The 23,114-nt window shown below is 42.5% G+C and overlaps 1 protein-coding gene across 1 annotated transcript in view; it reads right to left on the reverse strand.

Moving 5' to 3' along the window:
* Positions 1-22,288, reverse strand: part of ATG4D (autophagy related 4D cysteine peptidase) — a 74,922-nt gene extending 52,634 nt beyond the window's left edge. The window contains exons 1-5 of the mRNA XM_069231811.1: positions 22,174-22,288; positions 18,820-19,114; positions 17,188-17,271; positions 4,923-5,096; positions 2,073-2,403 (exon numbers count right to left, since the gene is read on the reverse strand). Coding sequence (XP_069087912.1) covers positions 2,073-2,403; positions 4,923-5,096; positions 17,188-17,271; positions 18,820-19,042 — 812 coding nt within the window. The 5' untranslated portion in view covers positions 19,043-19,114; positions 22,174-22,288. The remainder of the gene's footprint in view (positions 1-2,072; positions 2,404-4,922; positions 5,097-17,187; positions 17,272-18,819; positions 19,115-22,173) is intronic.
* Between the last annotated feature and the right edge of the window lie 826 nt (positions 22,289-23,114).

Consider the following 23,114-nt stretch of genomic DNA (forward strand, 5'->3'; position numbering starts at 1 on the left):
TTGGGGATGTTGAAAGAATGGGCAGAGATCAAATGTATAATTCCCATATAGCAAGGCGAGTTCAAGGAGGGGAACTCGACTACTGACCACTGCTTTGGCCATGGAGCAAAAAGGAAGTTTGTACTATTGCTTTGTGGATTTCCCGCTCACCCTTCAATATGGTTAACGGGGAATTAGTATCGGAAACCTTGAGAATGTATGATTTACCAAGTGGTTTGCTTTTAATCTTACAAGAAGGTCATTGGGATGTTTGGGCTCAAGTGGAAATCGATGCAAAAGACTCAGAAAAAATATTTTAGGGATGGCTTTTTTACATGGCTGTGTGTTGACACCGTTGCCATTTTCATCACCCTAAAGTATAGAAATAATAGTTTCAGCCCAAAGATGAACAGAATTCCCATTAGCTGTCTTCTTTATGCTGATGATGTGGTGATCATGGGCCTAACAGAAATTGGGTTACAGAGAAAAGTAGAGGTATTCTCTAAATATTGCAAAGAAAAACAACATTGATAATTAACCTGTATAAAATGAAAGTGCTTCCGTTTGGGGGAAAAGAAGTAGAAGTGCAAGTAGTTGCTCGACGGAGCCAAAATAGAGGTTGTTAGCAAATATAAATATCTGGGAATGTGATTTTACTGATATGTTGTCATGGAAAGACCACTTCAAATTAGTACGTGTAAAAGCACTTTCAAATGTACGTGGCCTTAAGAAATGTAGTAAAGTATAAGGAGGGTCCTCCTTAAGGCTGGCCCTAGCTGCCTTTCAAGCTATGATTTAGCACCAGCTCCAGTATGGAGTGAAAGTGCTTAGCTTGAGTGGAAAAAACAACCTTGACAAGGCGGAAGATGGATGCGTGAAACATCTTGACTCTGCCACTCCTTCTCGATAATTCAGGCTATTGGGATGGCGATGTGGCTAACAGCTTGCAATTATTTAGCTTACAAGCGTGTGATTAGATTTTGGAGCAGAAATGCCCAGAACGATTCCTTAAAAATCTCAATTTAATGTCAAACTAATACTAGAAAATAGTGAATTTAAAATGGTCATAAGACCGTTATGGCAAGGCTCCACAACATTGGCAAAAGACAGTCAATAAAACTAAATGTACAAAAAGATTTAGGATCTGGTCAAGACGAGCTGAAAAGATTGACAAAATAAATGGTCAGAGGACTTGATGTGGAGGACAAAAGCAACATCTGTCCGACATTTGAGAACTTCCTGGATGCAAGAAACCACCTTTCAATACCTAGAAAAGCTGCCCAATTAACACATAAGACAGAAATTGCTAAGGATTAGATGTGGGGTGAATCCAATCTTAACTTTGCCAGCCAATACGTTTATTATAAAGGAGAGTACAATTTCTAAGTGCAAATTAAAAACTAAATGTGAAATGTGATTTTCCACACATAATTTTAGTTTGTTTCTGTTTTTTTGCATCATAGGAAAACATAATTGAGACCTTGTTTAAAGAAATATGATGTGAGGAAGAAGAAGCAAGAAGTGACGTTCCTGATGGACATGAGGTACTTGAATGTAACGTGCATTTGGCAGGTTCATTACTTCAGTAAAAACGTGTTAGTGAAGTGCACTACGACTTATGAAACATGCTAATCCCATTATGAATCAATTATGCATTTGTTTTTATAGTTTAAAAAAAATGTATATTAATAGGGCAATCATCGTGAATTATTTTGATGACATACATCAGGGAGACACATCATATCTATAAAGGAAGGTTTTGTTTTTTAAATAGACCGCTATCATCACAAAGGTCTATCGATTTGTCCTACATCATTTTATGTCACTTTTAAATTATGGTGTAGTAATTTTATGTTTATTCTTTTTATGATTTAATAGTTTAAATACTACGGTCTAAATAAACTGATTGCTTGACTGACAGTGAGTTCTGAAAATTACAAGGATCAAATCCCCAGTCCCTCCCACCCAGCTGACAGAACCTAGCTGGAAGTCTGAGGTGAGTGAACTACTGTGTTCTAGAACACAGGACTGCATGTTGCCCCAAGGCATGGCATGTATGGTGGCTCCGCAATGGGCTGCACCCTTCTGCTCACCTGATTATATGAGCTACGATGGATGGCCCATACCAGTCACCAGCTTTTTTCCCTGAGCTTTTGCCGAGCTCAACAAGGTGGTGAACTCCAAATGGAGCCCTTGGGTGGTCACTGAACCAGGACAGAATCTTCCGGTGGAGATGCTCCTTTGCCGGGTCTTGTGGACTTGCCTTACGGACAGATGTCATGATATCCCATCTGGTACTTGTTCTGTCTGTCGGAATGGTGGTGCCAGGACTCCAGTTCAGGGTTGAGGACCTGGAGGGGGAGCCAGTCAGCAGCGGCTCCATCTCCACCAGGTTCACAAACAAAGCTTCAGGCCATGTCCAATCTAAGGGGACCAAAGAAAGAGAAGAGAGACTGCAACAATATTTTAACAGATGGCATACAAAAAAGACCATTTAGATCTAAACAAACTTAGAGACAGATACAAATACAGCAAGGGGCTGGTGTAACGGGCATAGCACTAAACGTATGCCCTGATGTCACCAGGTAAAAGAAAAGCTGATTTTGCTCACTGAACATACGTTTGGGGCATACTGCACAAATGTCGGAGGTGCACTTCAGCCACATCTGTTCGGCCCAGCAATGACAATGGGTTCTTGATATTCCAGAAACTCCCCATGAATGTCCTTCCTGCCTGCAGTCCCTAGCACTGTCCTTGTGACCCCCTGTCTCAAGAGATGGAAAGGGCAGTGTCCGAATCAGAAGTTAAAAATGGCTTGAGTGAGCCTTGTTTACTTTCTTTGCCTCTCAGCTCCATTTTATGTGTACCCCTGTAAAAATGTGCTTGGGTGCCTCCTGCTGCCACTGAACACGTGAAGAGAGCAGGAAATACAGGGGCAGAGCAGCATCAACACCATCACCATTCACAGTAAAGGTAAGAGTGAGCCGGAGTTTTCTTCCCTGACAACTCAGCCAGCATTTCATACATACCAGTCAGCAAGAAGTTCACCAAGTTTGCCCATTGAAAGATACCTTTGCAGGGTTTGCTATGCTTTGCATCAGACAATGGGAGGCAGGTTGGTTAATCTTTCTGTGCAAAGTACACACCCAACCCTTCAAATGAGTTACCGATATTGATGAGGGGACCACTCCGATTGCGAAACTTAAGTGTGCTTTAATGAACTCTCAGTGAGGGGGTGGACCCAACACTTAAGGAAGAGACATAACCCAACAAGCTTCTGCTAGTTATACCACAATTGTTTGCCAGTGCAGTCACAGGAAAATGGAGTAAGGCCACCTTTGCTGAAGAAAGCCTGCACTGCATTGGCAGAAGGGTCCCAAGCAACATCCACAAAACTTTGTAACCATATTTTGTTTTTAACATTATAATTTTGTAATCTTATAAGCAACACAAAGCGAATTGTGTGCAAATCACTTGTTACTCGCTGTAATTTAAAAAAAATATATATGTGTCAAATCAAGGACACAGACCATAACAAGTCACACAGTAAAAATGAACACAGGAGAGTTGAAAGTAAAATGAAAGGAATTACATAATTGTTAGAATCTTCAACAACTTCTAACTACTACAGGGTTGCAGAGTTCTGTAACACCAACATCAAGTACTCTGTGAAATGATAGTATATTTTCTGGTGTCTGTTGCTTGTATGCAATTTAAAATTTATTTTACTGCATGGCTTTTTAAATCTGATTTCTCTGTATATCAATAGAGCTTAAAAAACTACAAGCATAGACTACTATCAGAGAAAAGCCCTTCTTCAAGGTCTACTGCAACGTTAATGAGGAAAACAAAATGGTATATGATAACAGCATCCTATGTGTGACGCTGCTCAATTTCACGTGCAAGTGTTTTGTACAATATCCCACCTAAGAACATCTCCATCCAGACCCCTAGAACCTGGCTGTTCAACAACCTATACGACCTACAGTCACAGAGGACTTGTAGGTGTGTTTATATACCACGTGGATTCATAGCATGGTATATACAGGTCATCAGAGAAGCCTTAGTGGTTAACAGTAAACAGAGACGATAGGATAGCGCAAGAGGCTTCGATGGCTTTTAGATGCCCCAGAACCCAAAGGAACACAAACGGAGAGATTAATCAATAGAATATGATTAACCAGGTTATTCCCACCTTGATGTCCCTAGTGTCTGAACCCACCTTAAGGTGAGATCAGCAACCACTAATCTTAAATCAGATGCCACCCCAACTACTGCAGCAGACAAACAGTACTTCTTAGATTTGTACTTTATAAATCATGGCAGACAAATAAGAGGCCTTTCAGCCAAAGGAAGAGAACAAGTCTGTTTTTTTCCATCAAAGGGGTTTACTAAGCATTGACCTGGAGAGAATGAAGGCTTTTTCAGACAGGTAATCAGACTCCTTAGTAAGAAATCAATTTGGTGTTATTTTTAAACGTGTTTAATAGTCCCTTCTTCCAAATACCAATTTGCCTCTCCATGTGGCATACTTGTATGCATGCAGTAAACTTTCTGCAAACGATAACTGCAGCAGCTGGCTAGGTGAAGACGTCATAGGGTGCCAAGAGTTGCATACCTGTAAAAATGTGTTTCCATTCAAACAATATCCAAATTCCGCTCAATGCTTCCAAGGTGAGCTCAAGTTCTGCTGTTAACTGCAACGTAAGTGGCTTGTAACAGACCCTCTCCTCATCAGTATTGGCACACAGTTCTGCCACAAGGACAATGTTCCATGAATTTATTAAAAGAACAACTTCCCTTGGGTTAGATACACTTCCTCACAAAATATTTCCTAACTGTTGGGAGTTTACAAAGGTCAGTGAGGTCACTCTTAATAATGGATTACAAAGGTTAAGCTGCTATTTAAGTCTCCCCCACACATACATAACACCAGGACTCACCTCGGGTGAGGATATGCACCAGGAGCCCCTGTGCCAAAAGCATCTGCCCACTGCGTAGCATGCAGCCCCAGCCGCAGTCTGTTGTCCACAACGTCCCCTCCAGTGCCTGGAACTCCCGTCGGTATGTAAGCCAGACTCTGGAGACAAAGTCCTTCTGAAACCTCTCAATGTTATCTACAAAACAGCAGAGGGAAATCGTTAACTAAAACACCCTTTAGCTCTCAAGCCTCATGTTACACTAAACAGCAAAAATCATATACAGCAAAAGAAGAAATATACATAATGATATGCATGTGACTTCAATTGGCCATGAGACAGAGCCTAGTTGAGTAACTACGTCACTGATTCATTGATGAATAAGTGGCAATTAACTTAGTTCATGTCTAATTAACTATTGTAGGAAAGAGCCCCTTGACACAGTCACTTCCAGTTTTTGCCACTGGTACGGAGGTTTTTTAAATTAAAGTGCACAGGGTTCCTACTAACCAGGTTCCCAGTGTCAGTGCTCTTTCCCTAAAACAAGGTAAGAGGTCCACTTGTATACAACAGTCACACAATTTAGTACCTCTCTAAGTCCCTAGTAAGTGGAACTCCTGGTACCTAGGGCCTGGATGCTAAACAGGGTCCCTAAGGGCTGCAGCATGTATTGTGCCAACTTAAAGGAAGCAGCATGTATTGTGCCAACTTAAAGGACCCCCTACAAATTGCACATAGGCTGCCATTGCAGACAGAGGGGGTCATTCTGACCCCGGCGGTCCTTGACCGCCGGGAGCACCGTCAACAGGCTGGCGGTGCCCCGCAGGGCATTCTGACCGCGGCGGTTTGGCCGCGGTCAGAACAGGAAAACCGGCGGTCTCCCGCCGGTTTTCCGCTGCCCTGCTGAATTGCGCCGCCATGGGGATTCAGACACCCCATACCGCCATCCTGTTCCTGGCGGTTCGCCCGCCAGGAACAGGATGGCGGTATGGGGTGTCGTGGGGCCCCTGGGGGCCCCTGCAGTGCCCATGCCAATGGCATGGGCACTGCTGCGGCCCCCGTAAGAGGGCCCCACAAAGAATTTCAGTGTCTGCTCAGCAGACACTGAAATTTGCGACGGGTGCAACTGCACCCGTCGCACCTTCCCACTCTGCCGGCTCCATTCTGAGCCGGCTTCCTCGTGGGAAGGGGTTTCCCGCTGGGCTGGCGGGCGGCCTCCTGGCGGTCGCCCGCCAGCCCAGCGGGAAACACAGAATAACCGCAGCGGTCTTCTGACCGCGGTGCGGTATTCTGGAGGGGGGAACTCTGGCGGGCGGACTCTGCCGCCCGCCAGAGTTAGAATGACCCCCAGAGTGTCATAGTGCAAGCCATGAGTGAAAACACGACATGGCACACTCATTGGGTGCAATGCCTCAAATCACTGCATCTAACATACATAAGTCACCCCTACAGCAGGTCTTGGAGCCTTAAGACAGGGTACATTACATGTGATTTGAAGACATATCTGCATGAGCAGATATGCCCCTGTAATGTCTAGTTTGATTCCTAGATACTGCAAGTGAACAGGGAAGCTATCTTAAGGTAGGCACTGGGCTCTCGTCATTACAGTATCAAACACTTTGTCTTAATAAACCGATAATGAGGCCCGTATTGGATTTATTATGACATGCACTCAGAAGGCACCTCAGGAGGTGCCACCTAAAACCTAACAGGCTCTTAGTGTGTTGGCTGACGGGTACTGACCAGCTGGCTACCACAGACAAGTTTCTGACCCCTTGTAGGTGACAGCCCATGCTCTGAGGCCAAAAACAATGCTTGCTCAGTTATCACCTCCTCCAGCAGGATGACTAGTGGATATGCATACCAAAGCAAGGGACATTAAAGTCTTCCCCCAGACCTGGGAGCTGCCACCCCCTGCCCTGAGGCCCATTTGGCACCAGGGCAAAAGGGAAATTAGCTATGCAACTAGGCATGTTACATTACCAGGCTAGTCACTCCCATCAAACAAGCAGCCTGATGTGCTTCACGAAAGAAGGGTTCCACCAGCTTGTTTTTGGTGGATTTAGAAATTCTGGGACAGGGTATGCCCACTTCCCACAGGAAGTTGTCATATAGGGGGAGTGGCCAACATAGGGGTAAGCAGCTCATTGGCTACTACCCCTCCCCCTCCCAAGCCCCCCTAAATTCAGTATTTAGGTGTCCCGACACCTAAAACATAGATAAGACAGACTAAAGAAGAAGGACAAAGAAGAGCCAACAAACCCAGGAACTGTGGACTAGCTGAAGACTTTAGCGCCAAACCCTGTCTACCCGCACCAGTCTCAACAATGCAAAGTCCCAACTCGTCACATACCTGTGCATCCTCCAGAAGCCTCAAAGGCAGGCCAGCACTTCTCCAACTAGCCACTATCTCTCTCGAAGTGGAGGAGCCACTTCCCTGCACCAGTGCACACCGAGTGCAACTGCCCGGTTCTCCGTTTTGCGGACAGTCAGCTCCACCGTGGGAGTATCACCCTGGGAGGAGGATCCAGAGTGTCAAGGAGTGCCTTTTCCTCGACTCCTCCTGTCTTCGAGATGCTGAGCATGACGGAGCCTCCCTGCACCAATATCAGGGGTACCAATGCCTTTTACAAGCAACAAGGCTTGTCTGTGTTCAGCCAGAACACCACTGCTGCAAAAACGTACCTGCACGTCCAGGGACTTCACAGACCAGCTCTACGCCAGACATTGTTCTGCTGTGTTTCTTTCCCCTCTTCTGAAGGTACCCCAAGAACAGTGAGAGCCTCTAACTAGCCAACCTGCCACACAAAACACCTATGCGCCCAAGCCCCCCCAGCCTGGTGCCACTGAAACAGACTGGCTTTCTGCGGAGCTGAGTCCCTTAAGGATTGTGCTCCCTCTCCCATTTGATTTTAACCAGACTGGTAACCCAGTCCCCACTTTCAGCCCTTTTCTTCCAGGTACTGCCTCCATTGACTTCAACACGTAGAGTCAGAGGCTACCACCACTAAAAGCGCCTCTGCACCCTGACACACCAGAGCCGGTAACCTGAAACTGCTGATAGTTCTAGAGACCTAGGCCCTTACTTACCTTAAGTCCAGAAGAACAGTCCTGAAAATCGATTGCACGTAACTGTGTGTAGTTTATGTTTTCTCCATAAGATAACATTACCATGTTCAAGGCTCATCCCTTAGATTTGACAGCTATATTCTATGCATTTCTTAAAACCACTAACTCAAAATGTACTTACCTGATCGTGGTGTCTAAATAAATAAAAATGTGTACTATTTTTCTTAATTAGTCTAAGGTTTCTTCTTGATTGTGTTTCTCATTTACTGACTCTGTTCAACAAATGCTTAGCACTCCCCTCTGTTAAGGCTAAATTGCTTGCCCACAGTAACACAACAGAGCATTTACGGTTGTTACTTCAACCGCTGTCAGCCATTAAGGATCACCTGTACTATTTGCATAGGGTACCCCTACATTGGAACACTTCATAGATAGCCAGCTTCCTTCACCCATGGGCTGATTAAACGTAGTTGAACAACATCAATGTACAAGTCGAAACAAAGGATTAATTCAGCTATATTAATAAGCAATAAGTGAAAGAAAACAACTTTTGGAGAATTTTTTTTTTATTTCAACTAAAAGTGAAGAACAAAAAAAAAGAAACTGAAGCCAAGTAATATATTCTTGACAAAGCAAAAGAGAGAGGAAAATAACAAACAGCTTTAAGTTGTTGCCTTTTCTATTAACTTAAAAATGGAGCAAAATAAAGTCTTTAGAGTCTACCAAAGAGCATACAAGGAATATATGCCATTTTAACAACTACTTTATACCAGGTGCACAATACTTGCTATGCATCATCTTCCACCAACTCAGAATCTCATACAAAATTAAGCCCTCTCTGACTAAAGAAAGCCGTCTAATATCGGAGTCATGCTTAGCATACAATCAGTTATGCATGGCCTTCAAATAAAGGCGACAAAATTGAATTTTTACTTTAAGTCATCTAAAAACATCAAGGGCAAGGACTGGCCCACTGTTAAGAATGCTCAGGTACTAGGAACACAAATTACACACATTTTTATAGTTCTTGCCTTGATGTACAGACCAGTCTATGGATATATTCTCAAGGACCAACCAAACAAAAACAAAATAAAAAAATAAAAAAGTCACCAGATCTGGCAATCTGGACCAGCCTGTCCCCTGAGACGTAATTAATGTACTACAGGTTAAATGTGCTTCTTATTCGCATGGACTGAAATCACTGAACACCATCAAGATACACATGGTTGAAAAAAGTGAATATAGTGAATTACTTTAAGAACAATCATTGACAAAGCCAAAAGGTATCACATATGTGAGAGCGGTTGGCTTTACAATGTCTTTTTAGCCATTATATACAGGAGCATGGCTGCTGTTCTGCATGGGTAAAAGTCAGCCCATGGCACAAAGTGGAGTGGCGAAGAATAGAGTGGCATGGAGTACAGTGGAGAATATCGGCGAAGAGTAGCATAGAAAAGAGTGGCGTAGCGTACAGTGGAATAGCTTAGAGTGGAGTAGCTTAGAGTGGAGTGGTGTAGGGTAGTGTGGCAGAGTGGAGTGGCACAGAGTGGCACTGTGCAAAGTGGCGCAGAGAAGCATAGAGCGGTGTAGAGTGGCACTCTGTGGAGTGGCAGAGTAGTATGAAGTGGGGTAGAGTAACGTGGCAGAGAAGTGTGAACTGACGCCGGGTAGAGTGGAATGGTGTGGTGTAGAGTAGAGCGGTGCAGAGTAACAAAGAGTGGAGAGGCTTACAGTAAAGTGGCATAACATATAGTAGAGTAGTACAGTTGTGGATGTATGTAACACAGGTGTCAATAGAGAGGACAGATGGGGTGAAAGCAACAAGTAAGAAGCCATATGCCTGTGTTAAAAGTAAGAAAGCACATTGCACGTGTAGGAATATTACGGAAATGCTTATAAAATGTAAAAAATTGTGGGTTGCAAAAAGATGAAGAAGAACATATGTACTTGGTCCATGCTCCATGAAGTGGCTAACCCAAGAAAGGAAGGAATGCCTACAGTAGTTAAGCAATCAAAAGACTGCAAATGAGAGGGACAACGAAAACAGTTAAGGGTATGCTGTGGGCATGTTGCAAGTCTGCTGAATTGTAAACAATACGTCAGGCCGAACTGTGGATGTGTTATGAGGGCATGACCAAAAAACTATGCGGATGTTAACCTTTTTTTTCTAAAAATCAGAATTTTGGGTGACATTATTTTAGAATGCTATTTTTTGATGTTTCTAGTCATAATTGATGAATTGTTAATGTTACACCTGAAATTACATTGCTTAGACATTTAAAAGAGAGACCTGTCACTCTTGGGCTGTTGTCTTCCAAACCTTTTGCCTTCACCCCTCTTGTTTTGCTGAACTCATTTTTGTGGGCTTTAGGATGCTGCACACTTTTCTACTGCCAACCAGTCTTTAAGCACGCGAGATCTCTCCTTTAAACATGGTATAATTGGCTTACACCAAAATGGCACATTTAATTTACCTTTAGGTCCCTAGTAAAGTGGTATACCATATACCCAAGGCTAGTAAATTAAATTATGCTAATGGGCCTGCAGCACTTATTGTACCCACCACTTAAGTAGCCTTTTTAAACAGGTCTGCCACTGCAGCCAGTGTATGCAGTTTTAAACTGCCATTTTGACCTGGCAAAATAAACCTTTCGCCAGGCCTAAACATTCCCTTTCAATATATATATTTCATACCTAGGATCAGCCATAATCGGCCCAGTGAGCAGGATGAAATGTATTTAAAATGTCGGACATGTACTTTTAAGCTACACATGTCCTGGTAGTGAAAAGTTCTCAAATTCTTTTTTTAGGTTTTGACTGCAGTGCTTGCACAATCTCTTGTAAGGAGGAAAAGGAAAAAAACAAAAATCTTAATTGGGGCTTAGCGCTAGTCCATCTATTACCTTTGCTTACCATTGGCTGGATTCCATGCATGTCACTCTAGTTTCCTTGATTAGTGGCTCCTCCTGGGCTTTGGAATCTTCACCCATGTAGTGGAGCATGGACCAAGTACTGCTTACTCTGGTCAGTGTCCTTCCACTGGTTGCAGGTGCGCTCTATTTTTTATTTCCACATGCAACTGCAGTCTCTCCTTCACCCCACTGTTGTTTTTAACCCACCTCCTACACTCCTTCTGCTCTATACACTATAACAACAACACAACGCGGTCAATGCTGGCCGTGTCACAGTACTTTTATTTTTTTCTTTTGAGCCATACTGCACAGCAGCTTTTGCTGCTGTGCAACATATAAAAACATTGACAAAGCCATTAGATTTTGTATGGGCGAAACCAACTGACTTCGCCAATGTTTGTATTAGACTGTGACACCGCAGTGCTGTTAACACTCACTACCACAAAACTTTCTGAGCTTCCAGGGTGTGCATACAATATGTGTTGAAAACTAAATTCAAAAAGGCTGCTTTAAGAATGAGAATCAGATTTGCTATTACTCCGATTTGCTTCCATTTTCAAATGCTCCAAATGCTCACCTTGCAGCCCCTATCACACAAATTGAGGCAGGAACTTTATTGGTGTCACTATAGTAACCACACAGTATTTTTTTTTTATGCAGAAAGGTTGGCTACCCAGGTTTTTTCTCAGGGACTGAAAAAATAACACAATATGTACTTTTTAATTCATATTCATTTGTTCTTTTCTAGAGGTGTTACATAAATGGAGGCACTTCTCTTTAATGACAAGATACCTAATTCCATCAGAAGTGGCTCATGTTTTCCAGCCATGCAGCCTACTCCCTCGTACTACTTGATCTCCACCCCCCCAACTTCACCTTGATTTTTTTTGCTGTCTGTGAAAGAAGACTGGACTTGCATCATTCACCCGAGGCTGAAGTGACTAAGGGTCACCTGTCTGACCTCCTGTTCGGAGCTACAAGGACACAACAAGCTCCAGAGGCCTCAACTGCAACTGTCCAGCTCACTTGCTGCTCTTAACTTGCAACTGAACCTGCCCGAGCCCTGCAGACCTTGGCTGGAGTGAGTTCCTAAAACCCAAAAGGTGCCTCACAGGATCCAGACCCATGGTGAGGCATCCGTTGAGCTCTTTCTTGAAGCAAGGGAGAAATCTTAAAGTTTTGGGCCTTTCACGACCAGGCTCATTTGCACGAAGATTTTGCCGCCTGCACTGACCGTCAACATAAAGGTCTGATGAACCACACTCTTTGTGCTACAGCCACCATCAGCATCAACCGGCAACATGAGATCTGTACTACACCCTACAGCATTGACAGTTTGGGGTGATTGCCAACACAAATCTCCAGCAATGGCTGTCCACAGTGCTCTCCCTGCTCCTCCACTGCAAACGGACCTCTTTGTACTAGAATTTAGAGGGTCACATTTTCAGCAGGACTAACCTGGTCCCTCTATCCAGCCTGAGCTCTAGTGCGGTCGGCATGAACTTGTGACTTCCACCCAGACTCTCATGATCAGATAACCTTGAATCGTGCTTTGTGCTTTTAGGCGCTATACTTGTCGTAAATGTTTGAAATTTCATATCTCCAGTTCTACTGTTTGGATTTTTGTTGTTTTGGGGTCAAATGGTTTATTACATTTTACTCTTTTGTTCTAAATTGGTGTGGGAGGTTTGCTGAATCATGTTTTTATAACTGCTTGCATGCTGCATAAATAATTTACAAGTTGCCTCTAAATTAAGCCTTCCTGCTTTTGTGCCAGGCTACGAGTGGGATAAGCACAGGTTAATTTAGTGCCTTTTGTGGTTCACCCTGACAAGGATTACGACTGCTGGTTGAGGGAGGTGAAACCCTACTCTAACAACCACCAGATTTCTCACAGACATTTTATTAATATGGACGCAGTTTTGGTGTTCTGCTCATCTTGCTCCTGCTTATTACCCCTCTCAATCAATGTCACCCTAATTATCTTCTTTCCCAAAGTCTTTGCATAGCACAGGACACTGACATAACTGGTTATTGCCTTAGAGAGCATGTATTGTGAATGAAACTTTGTGTATTGAACGGTGCTACCCCAAAAATATTTCTGCACGTCGTTTAGATGTGGGGCTGATAGAATACACTGAAGAATGGGTCATTGTTTGAAAAAGGATTTCATATTGTGTTGCGCTTCTCCGGACAGCAACAGTGCTGAAGCTGCTGGAGCGTTTCCTCAAAAATGGGTTAGTATTACGTGCTTCATTGTGACCTTTTGTATTCTGATTAACTCTACATGCGTTATCACTAAACAGCCCATGTTGCATTTGCAGTTTTCGCTTATTACCATTTCATAAAATGTTCCTATTCCTCCTGAGACAGTCAGTCCCTTTTATGATTTTTGATTTTCCTCTTGAAATGCAGTCTGCTCCACTAATGATTTTTTGCTTTTTTTGGGGTCTTGGAATAATTCTGATTTCTGTCTATGTACAGTGTATCTGAGCCCTCATGGCATATATCCGGCATTTCCCTGTAATGCTTAATATAGGATTTCTGAAACAAAACCCTTTAACTTTTCCATGATGTAGAACTCAGTGAAGCGTGGTCCCAGTTACTCTTTTATTACTCTGCTAAACTAATGTTGGGTGAGATGTTGAGGAAGGTGTTCTTTAAAATAAATAAGTACTGTGTGGAGCAGAATCTCTCAAAGTAGTATTTTGTGGTGTCTGAGATTATGGGGTTCGGAGTTCTAGTCCCACACAGATGGACAAAAAAATTGATTTCCATCTTTAATAATATTCTGATGTGTGTACATTTAGGAACTTGTGCTTTTCAAATTACCTCAAAACCTCTGCAGAACATCGCTCCATGAAGGGTCTCAGAAAGCTCACAACAGCAGGAAATGCAAAAATATGTTGGTATGAGAGTTAAATATAAGACACTTAAAAATCTGTAAGCTACAAGAAAAAATAAAAACTTGTAAAAATATGTACATTTTTGGTATTTAAAATTATGAAGTGTAAACTGGATAGAAGCTATAAATGTTGATAAGTACATATGACTAATAATAATTGCAACCAAAGCACATCTTACTCTGGAAATCTGAAACTGGTACAACATTACTTTTCTGAGCCTGTGCTGCCTCAGGTTGGAGAAAGGATATTATGACGGCACGCTCCCTTGGGGAACTGGAATTGTAACAGAAACCAAGGAGGTGGAGCACCACCTTTTACATGTTGAGTGATTATTAAAGGGACAAACAGTTCAATATGTTGTCAGAAACATTTCGGCATGCTGTGTGTTACAAGTGTAATGCAAAAAGGAGGTATTACAATCCAGTGCGGATGATACCAACTAAACAATAGCTAGACTGCATATTTGCATCTAGGCATGGATATAAAAATGTGATAACAAAAATGGATGCCATAGGTACAGCCTGGGTCATGACTAAAAATAGTGTTCTCTCAGATTCCAATTATGAACTGATGCACAAAACTTACAACACCTCGGAAGCAAAAACTTGTGACAGGTCTTGTAGATTCCCATGTGATAGCATAACTACCTAACCAAACAAGCGTCCAGCTTCCCATTTATCCCTTGCGACAGATTCTGGGTCTTGTGAAGAAGTGCCCCTCTTGTGCACTAGGGGCGCTTGTGTTAAATCATTGCTTGAAATTTATTCATACCCACACAGCATACAGGGTGTTAATGTGTGCACACTGTGGACAGTGTTGACTGTAAATATTGTTAAAATCTGGAGAAAAAAATGTGTAACACTGATAAGAACATCAGTGTTTGATAACAGTACATTGAAAGGAAGGGCTCTCCTTACAAAGTGCAATGAAAACGTCATGACAAAGATGGGCATTGTTAAATCAGGAAAGATGGCAGCAAGCCAGGATTCATGAATGAAGAACTTCAGGATAAAAAAGCCTTTGAGAAGTGGAACTTACAGAACATTGCAATGGCGCCTTTGTAGCTTCCACCAACTGACCAGCTGCCAGAAAATACTCTCACCCTTGAAGTGGCAAAAATGGATTTTCACAAGAACTAAAATCATTTAAGGCTGAAATCTAAAAATTGAAAGATAGTTGCTGCTTTGCGAAGAGCTCCTTACGGGTCCGCGAGGGAGCAAAAAACAAAACTGCACAAAGAAATCCCAAAAGGCAAAGAACAGTTATATTAAATTCCTTTTAATACTAAACTAACTGCACTTGGTTTCTTCCCTTTCAGCACCGTCGAGACCTACCACTCAATGGTGTGCAAAAATCCCAAACCACTTCACCAACAAGGTAAAGATGCCTGATATGACAACAAGAATGATCCTTAGGGGCAGACAGTAGAAGTTCACAACACTACTTTGTTGGAGGGTTACTTGTTCCCAACCTGACAAAGGATTCACACAAATCCACAGTATTGACAAACCTAAAGGAAACTTTGAAAAAGCCTTGGTTATATTCTGCCCTGGGGATTAAACATTTGTCAGTTGATGTTTACTGCAGTGTCAGAAGATGCTCTTTGAAACAATAAATATGAATGTAGCAACAAAGGGTCTCATCAGAATACCTTTGACACAACAAAAACAACCCTTCTTTATATTGTTGTATTTTCTGATCTACGAAAATGTAATTATGCACATTATGTGTTTTAATATCTCTGTACTATATTCCGTTCAAGTACCTTCTGGAAAGCATTGGGGGAAAAAGATAAATTTGGTCCCTAGCAAAAGGCTCGACATGAAACAAATGGGGAAAAAACAGATCTACCAATGAAGGAAAAAAAGTGGGCCAATGAAATCACAAATAGTAAACAAATTCATGTACACAAATTCTTTGAATACAAAAACAACTGCAGCCTTTTCCATCCCTACTATCCATACTCAGATCAGCAATTCAGTGGTGCACCAAAATTCTCAACCTTATTCACTATCAAGCCACCGCCCATATAAACACAAGCGAGACCAGCTCAAGCATACCCCACAAGAACCACAGATTTAAGTGCACACAAAAACACAAACAAAAGAGGCCAAGCAAAGAATCACATCACAACAATAATACCAACACCAAGGCCTATGACACCTAGTCACCGATCAAATGTGTGTGAAACTGTTAATCTACCAATTATTCAGACTTCCAGGGCCTAAATCAGACAACCCTGTGCTAGACTTTAACAGACTGGTCCAAATCGGATCACGGCATCAAGTACGCTCTTTGGCATGTAAAAATGCAGAACTGACCATCTGACCCCCACACTGCTCTTTCTGTTAGAAAGTCTAGCCGTTTTCAAAACTGCTTGATTCTACTAGCAGTCTAAAGACATCGATGGGGTGGCTCTAACCTTTCTGAGATTTTAACCTACATGCTGCACTGAACAGGCCAAGATTCTGTCATGTTTCTCTTGAGTGAATGAACTAAAGTCTGCAGTTTCCCAAGACTCAGCCCGAATCCCTCTTACATTCAACAATTACATAAGATCTCTAACAGTGGACAGAGGGCAGCTCAAGTAAGAATATCACAAGTAATCTACAGAGACAAGCTTGTGGTGCAGCTAGTGAGGTAGCCCACGGTAGGCTTATTGAGGGCAAAAATCCCTTGAATCCTCCTCCCATATAGCCTGCTTAACTAAATAAAATTGAGGTCTGGTTAAAAAGAACTGATGCGTCCTATCTTGCATGAAAATGAAGATTTATTTTTTCTACCCGGATTCATTAAGCCAACAATTGTCCAGCTCCACTAACTTCACTTATGGAAATACTTCCTGGAAGTACCAGCTGTATAGCATGAACTTCTAAAGTTGATGTGTTTCATTTTTTTTCAACACTAACATTTCCTTTTCACCTCACACAGGCATGATAAAATATTATCTTCTTTTGAAGGAAAATAGCATAACTAATGGAGGGGAAAACAATGACTTTTAGGAAAGAATATATCATGTTGATCCAAATCCAGTTTTAAAAAAAACCACACAATTATGTTGTGACCAGGTCTTCTATATCTTGCAAATCTTATAAACACACAGAAGCAAGTTCAGCGGCTTGTACCGAATATGAAATGAAATAATCCCCCCATGAAGCATAAGCAAATAATATAGATAAATAAGAGCATGAATCCCATTTTCTGCCTTGGTAACAACTGCTCTTCGAAGGCAGTTGTGGAATATGCAGACAGATAGGAGAATGCCTAAAATTACACAAATAATCTACAACTCATTCTGCGATATTACCCCTGCAAAACACCATCAACAGAATGAACTATTTATCAACTTAACTAAAAGAGGCTTGGATCAACCATTTGCTAACAAATGGGTTATACAGTTACCTTCACGGTCTAAAGAGTAGCAACGCCCCAGGAGATGCAGAGGGGATGACTTGTTGAAACTAGTTTTCGTTTTAACGGCCCAACCTGCAAAGAATGAGAAAAAGTTACAAAATGTACTTATGCAGTATGTGTTGCATCAAAGAGAAAGCTTACAATGTTGGAAGAGCTGTGTAGAAGTGGAGCCCAAACCCAGCAAGGTGAATGTCTGAAACACAAACACGGCAGGGAAACCAACGCTGGTGAGGGTTATTACATCAATATTACAACGCACTGTATCTTGATTTACCAGCTTACCTGATAATGACTGCAACCGGTTAAAAACGTTGCTGCTCGATTAATTCCGTTCTTGCGGTTGATATCTTTCATCACCCACCATCAGATCTTTTTGCTACGGGATCCCAACTGTCTATTTTTAAAGTGTTTTGCTTATGTTACAAAACTACACACAATTACGGCCCCGTTTACCTCCAGAACCTTGTAGGACAGTAAGTCACTGCCAGAACAACTGTTCTGCTACGGCCAATCTCTAGTTTCCTAAGATTAAGAGGGCCAGGCATGGTGGCCATTTCTTTGATCATCTTAGTGGTAATCAAATAAATGCCCTTCCTTGGTATAGCAAGGTGCTGTTTAACCACCTACAGCTTTTGGCTTTTTTCTGTCTAATGTCTGTCTTTGCCTCTGTTAGCTGAGGATCAGCAATACCCTAGAGAGTATGCTGTAAATATTTTACATTAATTTATTCATTCATTAAATAAGGTTGCAAATGGGAGGCTGGGGGTTAATGTGGAAAGGTTGTTTGATGGTTTTGCTACATGACAACAGTCTAGACCAGGCTCAGCCGCAAAGACAGGATAGTAGTGCCCGAGACAGGATATAAGGATACCTAAATAATATATATTTGCAATCAATAAATCTAAATGAAACGTGTTTCTTAGTTAGCAGTTACCCTGGAAATCTGGATCAGGCCCTCCTGAACAAATGATGGACACCGCTGGTCCAGATAATTGCTACATTGACAAATACCAATTCTCAGACGTTTTGAAAATGGGACAAGTGGCAGTGTCTTTTTTTCTATACATCTTGCCCAAAAAATAAGTAAACAGAAGCCAGGCTTTGATCAGCCTATTCCCATCACTGCCATAGTTTGCAACAAACACTTGGCATTTCAGGCAAAAAACTCTCAAGATAGGCATGTAGGAAAAATGTCAATAAGTTAGAACCAATACCGGTTTACAGGGCACTAGTTATCTTTCCATTGGAAATATAAACAAGTAGTTAATGATGTGAGCTATGAAGCAAGGCAAACTTAATATGACAATGCTGGTCTCCAAAGGGTAGGTGGCAAGACAACACATATGACAGACATGCCATGGTGGTTGCTTGCATATTGCTCCCTCAGGAACTTTAAAGAGCTATATGGGAAAAGGGGAGAGAAGGCTGGGAGATAAGAATAAGGTAACATCATCAACTAGTCCAGCGCTGTCAGAGAAAAAACGTCAATTCTAAAAACCATCTCTATGCTCTAGTAAACTGTGTTTTAGCAAGGTTTTCATACTACCCCTGATAGCCGTAAAGCATCCCTCCCTCTCAAATGTACACCCAGTTACACTTCTACAACCTCTCGTCACATACCGTATTTCACGTTGTTCCAAGCAGACATTAGCTTGCTTTTAATCTTGTCCACCTCGTCGAGCTCTCCTGACTGAGGACTCTCCGGGCGGGCAAACAGACCTTTGCAGTTCCTCTCTGTGAGGGACGACCGTACAGCAGGTGCAGTGCCCTCATCGGACCTGTGCAGGGTGACTTCTTGGCCAACATTCCCATACTGCAGAGCGCTGGGGGCGACGGAATTCATCAATCCTCCGGCGTGATGAAGTCTGAATAAATCGGGGCTTACTTACGAGATGTGGGATCATTGCCAGGAAACCTGACAGAACGCCCCCCCCAAAAAAAAAAAAAAAAAAAAATTAGAACCATGAAAAGAAATAATGGGAACACTAAAAATGCCCCTTTCTATGGTACAACATTTGCTCAAAAGCACTAGAGGGTCCAAGACAATGTACTCAATTGTCTACAGTTTTAGATTAAGTAAACCAAACAATGAGGGTGTCAGAGAGCTCTTGAGAGCACAGTCTTGTTCAGTGTTTCTGACAGAGGATGTGTGTGAATGTAGTTCTAAGAAAGTCAAGTTAACCACCGATAATATTCAACCAGCAATCCCTTAGGCACCACGAGTGAAAAGCCCAGGAGCTCACACACATTGACAACCACGACTCCTTCACTTCCAGGGGAAGTTCAATGTTGTGAACAAAATAATCCAAGAGTTCGGGAACTGCGATCTCCTACAAGGACCTGTGCATTTTGTATTACGGACAGCGTGTTTATTCACTGTACATGTACATGAGACCCAGGAATAATGCTGCTGTAAACAGATGTCACACCAGTAGGTAGGTTGAAGCAGGACATTTTATGACGACGGGAACCCTATGGTGTCGACTGCAATTCAACTGCCAAGTGTATAATGCCACCATCGGGAACAAACCGAATGTATAATATACAAGGTTCAAGTCCATCTTATGCTACAACAAACGCTTAGTTAACCTTCCTGTTATCCTCTTAATCTAGTCCTAGTGGTTAGTCTTTATCAATGGAGACCGGATTCCTTAGTGCAAATTGTCTTGCAACGTCCCTCTCACATGCTTACATTGCTTTCTATTCTGTGTCCACGGAACATGGCACCTGACAAAACACAAGTAAAAGTGGCGGTTCCATGTGCAAACATCCAGAGCACGTGTTCTTGTACGAAAACAAAAGAGGAGTTATTGGTGACACGCTCGATCATAACGTATACCAAAACATGATAGGTAAGGGTGTTCTAGAAATAAAACGTAGGTCACAAACTACGAGCAGCAGTTCAGAAATGAGGGTACAAACAAGTTCTTTAAAGCTCAACATTTTCCAAAAAAGTAGCAAGACTTGGTCAATGTTAACCAGATATGCAGTGATCAAAAGGACAGCAACATGTCCACCGCTTAGGGCGGAGATTGCGTACTTTGACTACCAACATTCGTTTCCCTCGCAGGTGCAAGGGCATCAAACTAAGCAATACATGATTTTAAAATGTACCAATCACACCACAGCCACTCCCAACATTGCAGTGAGTTCGTCTGAGTATGCAGCATTTATCCGACAGGTTCTTCGTGTCTGTGGCCACCGCCTCTGCTAATTAGTATACTTTTAGCAGTGCCCTTGCACTGCTAAACCAATAGGCAAAACAATTACAAGAACGAGTGAAGCGTTTTTTTCACCCAAAAAAAACAACTATCTGAGGGTGTCACAAGAAAGAGTAGCTATGTATCGTGGTGTTCAACGTGTCTCCCTTCACAAATACTTTTACTGCACAGTATATATTTTTTTTTTTTAGCTAATCGTTATATTAGGTTTGTCCCATTCCCCTCTCTGTTCACCTTATTGTCCGTTGATTTGCGCAGCTATATTTCTGTGCTTCATCTCATGCCCATTTGCCCGAGCCCTCTGCCCCTCATTATTGACACACTGCTGGTGCACCAGGCATCGCGTTCGGACGCGGGGGGAGGGGGGGGGGGCAACATTAGCAACTCAGGGACAGATTGCACCAGCCTACAGGAGCCCAGAATTGGGGGGCATTGCCACTTAACTCGTCATCTGTCATATACATTTATAGAGTATCGTAATTTTCATTATAAAGGCATTTGGACGTCGGAGCATGTCGGTTGTGGTACACTTCTAGATGGCATATTTACATTCTTAATCACGGAGAGCTTTTTCTATGCCTCGTCACCTATAGCAAGTACTACATAAATTCACCCGTGCCTAATGCTGCTCCTCGCAAGTAAACGCTTTACATTCCTTGCTTCCCATTCAATCCTATATTTTGAACCAATGTTATTATTGTTTATGTAGCGGAGCCAGGAGTAAAAATTGCTCACTTCTTCAAAAACAAACACCCCCCACCATCCCCCCCCCCCCCCCACAGTCAGTCTCCCGCTTTTAGAGAGAAGTAAATCCAAATGCCTCCCACTGGACCCTTACACTTGGATCTCTCCTACCCACTCACTCTGAACAACCTTGCATCATGATCTCCTACAGCAAATTCTCAAAGGGTATTAAACCTTGCAGCATCTTCCACTCTTTCTGTTGTGAAATACACACCCGAACATAGGAGCCAAGATATAAGGCACTGTGGGACTTATAAAGCTTTGTGCCTCACCAATAATTTTGACAAGTTCTCAAGCCTTGTCCTAGGACCTTTCATATTCTTTCCTGGCTCTTCTATTGTGCCTACTTTGAGAAAGACAAGTCAGAATATGTGAAAATATTATCAGAATGCCTAAAGTGGACTGGGGGCGGGTGTCAGACACACAACGTTGTAATTTAAAGTCAGCTCTCGTCCGTTTAGCACTCAAAGTGTAATATCTAGTTTATTAGTAAAGGATTCAGTCAGTAGACCTCTTCGGTGAACCAAAAACATGATCATAAACTTCTTAGACCTTTTGCAAATAATGTATATATGAAAATATGTACACCGTAGTTTGCACTACACAAAAGGAGCAGGTTATTACTCCTGACTTAGGGAGAGTTCTTTCATGCGGAGTTATTTTTTTTCCTTGAAGCATCACGATTGTGAGTAAGGGTATCCAGCGGGGTAAGCTCCTCATCACAACTCTTCAAAAATTTGGCGAAAACGGCTCCTAGATCCCCGGAACTATATCTTGTACTATATCCCGGGGAATCATACGCTACTATAATCCCTACTTCAATTCTGCACCTTATTAGCTTCAGCACCCTTTACTCAATGGCTGTGCAGTAGTAAGCATTTCGTTCTGGAGGCGGGGCGTTTTATCGTGACAAGTCCTGGAGTTTATCAGGACACACTCTTGTTCTCTATCTCTCGAAATCTTTACGTCCTATGATATAAACCCTGCCCATGCTCCTCTACTTCCTTACCTCTTCTTGCCCCCGAGGGGGAGTCTTTCTCTAACCGCTGACACCGGCTTCTAGTTCCCAGGAAACTCTAAACCCGGAAGCAACTTCCTTCTGTCACGCCCAGCCCCGCGCTAGCGTAAGAGGGGAGGGCGGATGCGCATCACAACGAAAGATCGACCCACAGACACTGCCTTTCAGGTAAAGGACGTCACAAAACAAAGCGGCGATGGTCGTAAGGTCTAATAAGAACTAGAACGCTAACTCGTCTTAAAGACTGTACCTACGCTGGACGCCATGGTGGATTAATAAGACTTCTTTCGAATCATAAATTTTCCTTCGTGTGGGCGTCTTTGCATCCTAAATAAACAAGCATAGGCAAAACCAACTTCGCTGTGCCAATGGACGTGAACAGCCATACACCCCAAAAGACCAGATTCAGATGGGAAACTCTGATTTTTTTTAAAGCCAAAAATAACAATATTTTGGCTTTCTCTCACCTGAAATTGCCTCTGCTTCAATAGAAGTCACTGGGAGAAATAGTTATCCCACCAATTGGTTTTTAAATTCTATGTCAGGACCGGAGGCGAGGATTATGCAGAATCTTTCTTCACTTTTAATGACAGCAGGTTCAAAGTTAACAAGAAAAAAACTACAACTCCCATGAGACCCACTCCCATGGCAACCAATGTCCAATCATACTGCCGTCTGACCGAATGTATATATATCCCCATGCCGTGATGTTCTTCCCCTTTCTTCACTGCTCCCTGTCAGATAAGTGTCACCTTCTCTGTCTTGTTGAGAAGAACTGTACGGTTTTAAAACGTTTGTACTGCAGAACTCTGTTGTTTTCATCACGCGCGAGTGTGTGTTGTTGTGATTGTTGCTAGGGCAACACTAACGCGCGGTTAGGCTTTTCAGCCCGAGCGCGATTAAAGAAATAATCTAGGTCGGGTCCACCAGAG

Source organism: Pleurodeles waltl, chromosome 4_2, assembly GCF_031143425.1.
Source record: "Pleurodeles waltl isolate 20211129_DDA chromosome 4_2, aPleWal1.hap1.20221129, whole genome shotgun sequence".
NCBI classification, from domain to species: Eukaryota; Metazoa; Chordata; class Amphibia; order Caudata; family Salamandridae; genus Pleurodeles; species Pleurodeles waltl.